General features: G+C 39.4%; 1 protein-coding gene across 1 annotated transcript in view; it reads left to right on the forward strand.

The window, feature by feature from the left end:
- The first annotated feature begins 5,783 nt into the window (after positions 1-5,783).
- FBXW11 (F-box and WD repeat domain containing 11) overlaps positions 5,784-11,283 on the forward strand; it is a 57,488-nt gene continuing 51,988 nt past the window's right edge. Inside the window, exon 1 of the mRNA XM_009880727.1 lies at positions 5,784-5,879. Coding sequence (XP_009879029.1) covers positions 5,829-5,879 — 51 coding nt within the window. The 5' untranslated portion in view covers positions 5,784-5,828. The remainder of the gene's footprint in view (positions 5,880-11,283) is intronic.

Raw genomic sequence — 11,283 nt, forward strand, 5'->3', positions numbered from 1 at the left:
CATTCGTTTTGTTGTAGCAAGCGCATACTTTGATCTTCAGGAGCAGAGCGGGACCGCGTTATCGATCACCCTTCTGTGAATTCATTGTCCTATCTAGAAGAACGGTGTGGTAACGAGGAAAATTTATCTGATAAATTATTTTCCCTTTGTCTTGCTTTAAATTTCCCGATGCCTCACTTAGTATTTTTCCCCAACTGCAAGAAGCTTACGTGCAGGTCTTGAATGGCTATTGGAAGGTTGTAACATTAAGCAATTTTTATTTTGAATGGCAATCATTTAGCTAAATAGATTTTTCTAATGAAAATGTGACTCAGCTATTGGTTGCCTATTTTTTATAATGGGCTGATAACAATAAAGGAACAGTCAAATACGTTTCACAAGTAAAAATGAGTTTGCTACTTCGTGGGTGCTTATTTTTGAGAAATTCATCAAGGGACAGAACCACAAGAATAAATTACATCTAAGACGATTTTCTTGACCTGAGAATGTAGCTGTTCTTAAATCGAAGCAGTACACTGGAATGCGTACGTAAAACCCCATGGATTTTGGAAATATATTGTACAAATGGTACTTAAACAGCCTTCCAAGTCAGTCACTCAAGACTAGACGTGAGATTGCATTTTGGACATGGAAAAGGTAGTGATGTGATGGCACCGATTCCAACCAACTTGTATGGAGCATGTGAATACACTGCATCTCTCAAGGGACAACTTGGTTTTGAAATGAGAGTAGGAAGAGCACAAAGTACTACTATTGGTCTGACATAAATTATTGCATTGTTTGCGGGTACCTCGGCAAAGATGCTAAATGTAGTACCAAAAACGTGCAGCGTAGTGAATGTGTTACCATGCCAAGCCAGGCTGTCACTTGTGGAACACCCGTATTTGTGTCGCATGCATGCCCCCACACTTCAGTTCTGACTAAGTGTTCGCACTTAAAGAGTATACTTTGACGGTTTTACTTTTCCACCTCTTGCAAATAATCAGCCTGCTCGTTCCAGTATCTAGTTGGTTCAACACTGCTCTGCTTGTCACTATTTTGAATAAATCGCTTAAGGTAAAAACACCAGGTAAGATCTGGACGCTATCCCAGCTAACGAAAGGGGACGGAGTTTGAGTAGTTGGCAGCTATTCCCTGCCGAGTGTAAAATAATACTGAAGGCCTTTGAACAGTGATACTGCTTTGTATTTTTTTTTTTTTTACGCCTTATTGTGGTTAATGCTGATTTTTGAGAAACTAAAATCTGAGCTTGATACTAAATTTGACTTGGGAGCGTATAGCTTTCGTAAATGGGCATACTGTCCTGAAGGCTAAGTTTGCCTTTCAGAACACCCCTTTTTGCAGCATTAAATCTGAGCTACCAGGGAACGTGTCTGTCATCCCCAGCCATAGAGAGAGTTTTAATAGCAGCACTTACCCCATGAATTTATCAATATTAATAGAAGTTAATAAGTAAAGTTAATAGAAGTAAAGAAGTATCAGTTCTGTTGGTCCAGGTCTAAATCACAGTAAACTAGACAGTAAATTACCAATGTTGAATAGCATGCGAGTTTCTTAGCGCTAAAAACCTGAAGAAAATTCAGAACGGAGGGTGACGGTTTTTGGTTGTACCTTTTTTGCCCGTCCAAATTGCTCTTCATAGTCCTGAAGACATCCAGAACGTGAAGTAACCTTACTGAGGAGCTGCTTTGTTGTCACAAGAATGTTGGGAAAAGCATTGGTTAGGTCTTAATGTTCAATTTTGTTTTGTAATAAACTGCATAAGAAAAAAGTTGTTGCAGGAGGAGTGAATTAATATAATGAGTCATGCTCCTTGAAAAAAATTGATTAAATGAGCTCCTTCATTTGTTTTACTGTATTTTTCTTTGAAATTCCAAAATACTTCCCATTGCCAGTCTTTTTTGAAATCTGTCATTTTCAATTTTCAAAAGCAAGGATATTTTTGCCTTTAGAAGAGAATTTCCCAAACTGTAAACCTACAAATAAATTTTGATTTCTTAAATTATCCTGTATAAATAAAATGAATGCGGTGAAAAATCCCAAGGTCATAATTTTAATACTTCATAAAACTGCGAGCAATAAGGCTTGGTTATGTAAATGCTGTCATTCTTAATTATGACACGGCAGTATTTCCATCCCTGGGTATCAAAGAATGATTCGTTCCATCAGGAACACAGGCTACAGTCCGTATTCATTTCTGGAGCAATTTCGCAGGCACTATAGGATAAACGGATGACTTTTGTTTTTTAAGGGGTAAGAAAGTGTGAGAATTTCTGTGTGGCATTGCTCAATTTCAGATGCACGGAGATGAAAAGTTTCTGGACATTTTACAGTGCTTTAATAAAATGGCAGTGTTGTACACCTATGAGAAGTCCAAAGTGCATGAAAACTTTGGATTGATCAGGGGCTGGTTTTGTTTTTTTTTTTGGTGCCTCTATCCAAAAAGTTACCACCTTCAAGGTTGATTTATTGGAAGAACACTGCTGCGTGCTTTACTACTAATATCAGAAGTTCTTAGCACCTGAACTTTAAAGACATTGAGGCATATTCCTTTTTTACTGATCCTACTGAGAATTTATAGTTTTGAATGGAAACGCAAGCATTTGCATGGGCTTCTTAAATTTGAGGTTTAAGATCGAAACCTATATCTGGAAATGTAATTCCTGAGGCTGGACCACTCAAGCAGTTCGTTGTGTATGGAATTAAAATCAATCCTATAATAATACAATGAATGTATTAATCTTTCCAAACATCGGGCATCTAAAAGATCAGATGAGGGTTTCTCTATTTGCCTTTATTCTTTCAGCGTCATTCACTCCTTGCCACGAAGCTGTAAAGCCCCTCTTTCATCTGCTCGCTCCTCCCCTGCAAGTGGTGCGTTCAGGTGAACACACAGCTATCTTAATGGGAGTTGATTAAAACTCTGCCTTGCAAATTAGTTTGTTCCTTCAAATTTGAGTTTTGATTGGCCTTATCTTAGGCTGTATGGTTCTGCTGTCTGCCAGTGGGATCGACACTGCCTTATATGTGCATTTAATATTCTCCCCATTGGCCAGAGTCGTTTTCCCTTTCCCAAACTTTATTAAATGTTTATTAAATGTTATTAAAATTAAGTGCTGTGTCTCCCTGGGATCCTGATGAAAGGCAGGTGGAGAGTGAAGGCATAAGTTCAGGCTCTTGTTATGCAAAAATTAAATCTTTACTACACTATTACGCTTTTATTTATGACAGTTCCTACGCAAGCAGGGTCAAGAAAGAACGGCAGTGAAGCGCACAAATATTTGCACATTCCTCTTTTAGTGTGAAGTAGAACGCAATATTTAATTTGTATTATTGTGCAATATTGTTGCTACAGCTAAGTGTCCAGTCATTTATAAAAATCCTTTTATTCAGGATTTTGTAATACTGTGGAAAGGTTTTTGTGTGGCTTAAACTTGGCATGGAAACGGCCTCTGTGTCTAATGTATTTTGAACTAAATTAAAAAATTGTTCTCAAGTTACTCCTATTTCTCTTAAGTTCTTAAAATTCAGCTTATTTAGCTAGAGCAGTTCCTAAAAGAAAACACAGTCTAATAACCTAAACCAGTGATTTTTAGCATATAATTTGTGGACTCCTGTAGGTGTAGATTCATGATACGAATTATACACACAGTATCATACATCTTATCCGAAAATCTTAGGAGAGAAGCTTGTGGTGTTTCTTGATCAATGACTTTTACCAAGTGGTGTGGACAGAACTAAAATTTTTACTGGGCCTATATGTTTAAAAATGCAAAAATTTATTTGGGCTTTAATAAATACCTGCAGTGATGCACTGAATTTCAATGGTTCGGTGTTGCAGAAACGCCATTCAGGTATTGTGCCAAATAAGATTAGATAATGAAAGAGATTAGAAAGGAGGTTTCTTGAATTATGTACTCTTGTTTTGAAGGAGAGCTGTAAACAGTGTGTATAAGATCCTGCATCCTCACTATCACGACCCGTGGGTTTGAACCCTACGTCCTAGCTTTCTTTAATAATACAGAAATCCTTTTTTTTGGTGTCTCATTGAAATTAAGGTAGTTTCCCTAATGTGAGTGGTTGACTATCTTAGAGCAGTTCTGGGAACTGAATTTCAAGTGTTTGCGTGAGGACATGTCACAATAAATGATTGCAAAGGAATTACAGATGTACCAGATCAATTACTTGAGAGCTAAATGAAAAACCGTATTAAACTTTACATAAGAACCTTTTAATAGTACAAAACTGTGATTTATTTTGATACCGAAGGAAGAATAATGCAATCGAGCATAAATATATTTATTTTTAAGTCTCTACATAAGGTTTGTACACCCACTCATCATACGACAAATGCATAGTACAGAACATCTATATGGAATTGCAGCTTTCCTGCTGGAGAAGAGGAGAGAGAATTCCAGTGTGTTTTGGTGCTGCCAGGGCACCAAAATTGCTGTAATTTCTCTCCTTAGCATGGAGATGAAAATATTAGGCTTTCTTTTGTTTTATTCATAAGGTAGAAAACAAACAAAGGAAAAGGTTTTGAACCTCTTCGGTTGCTCTGGGCTCCCTCCTTCCCCTCGGTACTGACACACTCCCCGACTCTGCACCGGAACAATTTAATAACCGGAGCGGTTATTCCACTTTCAACTTTGATCTGTGTGGGATTTTTCCTTTTAAAGATCTGGTGTTTGTTATAACTAAATTGGAAGCCTGTGTGAAAAATATTGAAAGCTACGCCTGTGCCAAATTTTAGAGCTGGGTTTGTGCACTGCTTCATAGTGATGAACTGAATCCTTTTCCCTAACTTTATCTGATGGTTATGTCGTGTATGTACTATTCTGTCCTTAAAAGGAACTGTGAAATAATCTCATTGAGCTATAAAAAGTTTGGGGAGGCTGTCTGCATCAAATTTCTTCAGCTTCAGAAAAGAAACAAAAAGGATTTCCAACCTTTTCCTAACTTCTAGTGTCAGCAATGTGGAGTCTGGTAGTTCAGCTTGCTTCTTTCTGGCTTGGGTGGTGGTACGAATAATAAATTGGGTTAGGGTATAATTTGCCTTTAGGATACCCTCAACTGATAATACAAACTTGTTTCCCCAATAACCCATTAAATCCGGATACTATACATCTTGACTGAGCAGAACTTGGTCTTGCAATTGGAACTTAGCTAAGAGTTGCCCCTCTTTAAAAATACTCGATTTTTTTGCTGGTGTCAGTGTCCCAGTAACCTCAGAAGTTAATGTCGGCTTTGCTGTCAGAATAAATAAGCACAAATTGAGAAAGTTGAGACAGTGCGGGGTGCCAAACCTTAATTCCCGAAACTCCTCCGGGTTGTATTCTAAAGACTTGCCACCCTAACGCCAAGCGCCTGCGCTTCTCTTCCCCGTGGGTGACCGCAAAGGTAAAAGCCTCGCAAGCAGTTTTGGCTGGGCGGGTTTGCTGGGTGAGACATCTCCCCGCTGGCCGCTGAACTGATGGACCCAAACTGGAACAACCCCCGTGCTGCTGGTAGTACGTTATAAAATTCAGCTGGGCACTAAAGCCAAGCGGTTGCAAATGAGGAAAATCAGCTCGTTATCCTTGATAGGACAGAGGGATGGCTTATTTTCCGAAAAGGATCTTCAGTGGTTATTTTACCCTTGGCCGCTAACCTTGTGATTAATGTAGAAATAACATAGATAAGTACCCACGTTAACGTACTAATGAGTTGCCTGCCTTGAGTGATTTGTTGTGGCATCTAACTGCTTCTTCTCTTCCTTCCTTTTTGTCACCCTGCAGTGTTCTGTGCCAAGGTCTTTGTGGCTAGGCTGCTCCAACCTGGTAGAGAGCATGTGCGCACTGAGATGCCTGCAGAGCATGCCCAGTGTCAGATGTCTCCAGGTGCCTTTCTTCTTTCTTGTTGTAAATGTTATGCCTATGCTGTTGAACTTTTGTTTAAACTCTCAGGACTCTGTTTAATCGAATTGTTAAGTCTGCTGAATGTGTTTATTTATATTTTTTTTTTTTTTTTGTGCATCCTTTTCTGAAATCTTCTACTTAACTGCATTGGAGGAGTGAAACTTAAGAGGGCTTTCTGTACAGTAGGCTCTTGCGGGGGGGTGGTGAGCTTTTGTGTTTTATTGCCTGTTTACTGAAGTTGTGATATAAGTAGCATAGTTGTGCATGTTGCCTGCTACGTTTTGCTTTCTCGTTTAATTAAAAAAAAAAAAACCAAACACAAACATAATGAGCTTTGCCATTTCTCTTAAATTGCAATGAACTGACTAGCCTGTAATATTTCTGTGGTTTAATTTAGAAAGGATAAGCTTTTTATTTTCTGCTAAGTGGGAACCTGGTTATATATAGCCTTACGTTACAGTTGTTGCGCATGTTTGAATGAAGAATAGTTAGCATGGGAGTCCTGGAGCTCGTTGGGTTTAAAAAGTGAAGAACAAGGGAGTGGGGTGCTTACTCTGCATAGAAGACCACTAAATCTCAAGTTCTCTGTTGTTTTTGTTCTAGTAAGCTGTTGAAGCTGAGCCTGCGTAATTTATAGATGGGGGAATTGCTGCTGTTTCTTCACTGCTTTGGGAGGGATTGAAAAGGATAAAAAAGGAGATTTTGATACCAGTTAATGATTTTGAACTCTCGGGATATTTACGTTGGAAAGAAAATGCAGAACATGTGTAGTAACTGTGTGGTGCTTCCTAAAGTGTTTTTAGCAGAACATAACTACTGTTTGATATTAGTATCTTTTATGACATAATAACATTATTCAGTGATTCAGTCTTTCGTGTGTTCAAAATGAATACTTAAGAAATTGCTTTTGTGAATGAAAACTTGAACAAATGGAAATTTCTTTGCAGTCAGTCCATTTGAGTTTAGATGCTGGATAACATGAATGTCTTCCCTTAGACAGCAACCATGTATTTCAAAATCTCTCCTCTTGCCTGCAAAATTTGGCCACTTGAGTTCCAGTGAATTTGAGTTTCAGAATTAAAAATTTCTTCAAAATTTCTGTTAAAATACAAACATGTTTTTCTGTTTGAATGCTTTTTGTTTCCAATTTTGCAATACTGTTCAAAGGGGGCGAAGACCCCATGACCAGGATAAAAGGATGGATAATCCAATTTTATAGAAATGGGAACTACCTGATGGCCAAACGATGGTTATAGTAGAGCGTTATAGTCATGATGGGGCAAAGTCACAGAGGTTTGGTGTCTGTCTTGGAAATATTTACAAGCTAGTTCTCATACAAGCTCTTCCTGCTCTGTTTCCCTGAGCCTCAGCATTCACTCCCTCACTGGAAAAGTAAAATAAACCTTTTTTTCAGTGGGAATTCTTACTCTTTTTTTTTTTCTTTATTTTTTTCTTCTCCTCTCCTGGGACCTAACTTGTCAGTGGCCAAAGAGCATCTCGGAGTTTTTCATCAAGCGATTACAGTTGTTGTTAAGATGGGTAGTGGTGTTGGGAGTAGGTTGGATGGAGCCTGGTGGGACGGGCCAGTAGTTGTTTGAAGGCTTGTTAATGAACCCTGGTGAGGGATGTGAGCAGTGAGCTTGGAACAACTGCTGCTTTGCTGTCTGGAGGGTGTTCTTGGGTGCAGACCTACGCTTTCTTGCGTAATTTTTTTACCTCCTCTCTGCCTGACTTGAATTTGTGACTTACGCCTCACTATATTTAACAGTTTGAGGACTATTTCAAGGTAGGAGCAGTTTTGCTGTTAATAACTGTCTTTTAAATGGTGGGTGTAGATCTTGGCTTCGGGGACTACAAGTCTTGGGGAGGGCTGGCTGCTGGACCCCCACGCAAGGAATTTCAAAAAGACTCATCAGGCTGGGAGGCTCCTTAACGAGCTCAGGTTCCCTACTGCAGGCAAGGCACGCATCTCTGCAAATACCTGGTTTGGGAATTGCAGAGACTCCTTAATGATGAGTGCGAGAACTTTGACTGCCCCAAGTTTCTTGTAAATCAGCTCTTTGGAAATTTCTCAGTAGTTAGCGTATCACGGCAAATGAACTGTTTTTTTCCCCAACTGAACTTTTTATTAAAACAATAGTACAAACAGCAAAACCTGTATATTCAATTGAAATAATAGCAAACCTATTTATTGGGAACACTTTTTTCTTTCTGTTACAGTATCAGTAGGTACGTGGTAGTTAACTGTAAATTGAACAGGTGAAAGCTCAGACCAGGCTGGGCAGTAGATTAATTAACGCAGAGTACATTGTATTACAAACTTTACTGATTACAGGCTAAAATACAAACCAGGTGGTTCGTGAACGTACTGCTTTATACACAAGATTTTTGGAAACCTGGTATCACACAGGTGTGGTGTCATGTGTAATTAAAACCCCTAGCTAATGCAGCTGTAATGTCAGAATGTGTCACTTTGAAAAATTTCTCACACCTTTATTGTTTTCAGGAATTGTTACAGATGTGTCAGCTTTCCTGAAAACCACATTTGAAGTGCCAGTTGATTTGTGTAGGCTTTTTGGTCCTCGTACCTGAAGCAGTTTAACGCTCCCGGAACATTTTTAACTATGTAATAGTAACAGCTACCAGGGTTAACAAATTTTAGTGATAAAGTACATCACTGCAAGGACAAGGATGATGTTCAGGCTGGTGGGATTGCTTGCTTTGAAGCTGTGGGGAGCTCGGGGTGAGGAAAGAACCAATTTGGGGTATCCAACCTGTTGCACTGCAGGAGTTAGTTACCAGGGAGGGGTTTCACCGGGGTGTTTGGCCCCTCTGGGTGTTGCAGGGCTCGTGCTTTTCTGGGAGCTGCACCCTCCTGGTGGGTTGTTAAGAGAATAAGAGGGATAACTGTCCGCAGCAGCTACCTGCGGGGCACACTGTTTGGTAAGGTGTAGAGAGCACTTTGTTGTTGATTTAAATTTTCTCCCAAAAGAAAGGCTTTTTTTTTTTTTTTTTTCTCCCAATCTGATTTTTGTAGAACTGCAACTAAGACTAAGAGGTTTTGAATCTTGTAGGAGCATCTGGTGGGAGATATTAAAAAAAACAAAAAAAAAAACAAAAAAAAACCAAAAACGGTTCTCCTTTCAGGCGTGTGACTCAGTGACATCCGACGGGGAATGTGGAAGTGAAAGTGGCACCAGCTGCTTTTCCCCATTTTTTATTTTTGGTACCATGACTTACCCTTCGTTGTTTCCTGAGCTGTAAGCCCACATGTAAAAACAGGTTGGGCATGTACACCAGGAGATCTTTGTTCTGTAGCACACATCTAATTAGCGTAATGATGATTAATAGGAAGTTTAAGAAGGGAAACATAGAAGCCCTTCAGTGATTCACAGGAGCTATCTGGGAGTTGTATCTGTTATCTGTGCATGTTGTATGTGTAGAGTAATTAGTGAATGGACCAGAAAGAGGGGAAGAAAACTTAGTCTTAAATCTGGAGCCTTGGAAATTTCTTCAGGAAGCTCTTACTCAGTCTTAGTGCTTTTTCAAACATTTAGCCTTCAAGAATAACCTACCTTCAGTGTAAAAGAAGAAAGCAGAGATTAGGTTTACTCTTACCTTTCCGTAATGTTGTTAGCAATCATAAAACCCCACTAGGCTCTTCTAAAATCAAGCTGTGACATTTAAGCAAATATCCTCTGATACCAGTGGATTGGAGGTAGTGTTCCAATTCTCCACAATTAGTCTGGTTTTGTAGCCTGTGCTTTTTCTCAAGCAGTAAAATACTGTCGTAGTTCCTGTAGTTTACTGGAGAAATGTTTACTTTTTGCATTCTGTGAGCTGTTAGTGAATGGAGAAGAGAGATAGCTAATTTATTAAAAAAATATTTATTCCCATCTGTGGTACTTGAAGTTTGCTCTCATCGATTCTGATTCTCAGCGTAATTAATGTTAGTTGGAAATAAAGTCCTTGATGCTTACTATCACTTGTTATTGTTGTATGGAAAAGCATATATTAAATGTCAGTTCATAATACTTGAAACTAGATTCTGAGGTCTTATTCTTAACTACTTAATTATCTTTAATAATGTTTTTGTACCAAGGAGCTTACCATTATGAACACACTTGGATTCAAATAGCTACTGTTTTCATCCTCTCTTTGATACGGATTTGACTGCAAGATTAAAAGCATACTGGTCTCTTATTTAGGTGTTTAGACAAACTGGTTCTATTACCAGTTGTGTAATGCAACCCTATGGATACATCACTTTACATAGCTTCATCCTCCTGAAGCATTGCAGTGGTTTTGAAAATATTTTGTCATGCTGATTTGGGAAATAGCTCTAACAGCGCTGTCACGCAAAGAGAAACGTCCAGTGTTCCTAGTTCTGTAAGTAAACATCTCCAGCGTGAATTGAAGACTAATCATTAAACAACAGAAGATAAGCACTCAAACATCGCTTTGAATTATTGCATAATGTAGGATATGATGAAATAATACTTGGGGAATAAATTAATAGATAGATGTAATGAGCAGTATTGAGCAGTATTTGGTTACTAGGTTAATTTCAACTGACTCTTTCTTCCTTGTATTCAGTTACACTTTTCCTTCATTTTCTTTAGAGCTTACCATATCTCTATTCTAAAACTGCTTAGTTTTTTCTTGCTTATTTAGACCCCCCCAACATAGAATCATAGAACCGATTGGGTTGGAAGGGACCTTAAGGATCTAGTCCCACCCCCCTGCCCTGGGCAGGGCCACCTCCCCCCAGCCCAGGTTGCTCCAAGCCCCGTCCAACCTGGCCTTGAACACCTCCAAGGATGGGGCAGCCACAGCTTCTCGGGGCAACCTGCCCCAGGGGCTCAACGCCCCGAGTGAAAAATTTCTTCCTAACATCTAATCTAAATCCTTCTTCCAGTTTGAAGCCATTCCCCCTCGTCATATTGGAGTGTTATTCTACACCTTTCCATTTATTGTCCGTAATACTTTCAGCTTAATTGTATGTAATGTTCTGCTCTTCCTTCTATGTTCACACACGGAGTATGTAACTTGGAAGCTTTAACAGAGCACCGATTCACTACAGGAGCGCTAAACTTCTCACTTCCAGAGCTTCCAGTGTGAGAAGTCAACTTGCTCCTCCGGAGGCCAGGTCTTACAAATCATGTAGTGGCTTTCTCAGAGTTGGAGCTACCCTGGCTCCTCCCAGCCCGTTGGCCCAGTGGTCCGTAGGCTTGCGATAGCATCCTTCTCTTTACCTGTCCTTTATCCTTGACTTCTGCACAACGGGGTGTCCAGCTCTATAGGTTTTCCTGGATCTGCATTTTCATTCTTACACCACGTGTCCTGGTGATGGACAAGCAGTTGGAAGGTGACATTGACTTAGCTC

Source organism: Charadrius vociferus, unplaced genomic scaffold, assembly GCF_000708025.1.
Source record: "Charadrius vociferus isolate BGI_N301 unplaced genomic scaffold, ASM70802v2 scaffold822, whole genome shotgun sequence".
Taxonomy (NCBI): domain Eukaryota; kingdom Metazoa; phylum Chordata; class Aves; order Charadriiformes; family Charadriidae; genus Charadrius; species Charadrius vociferus.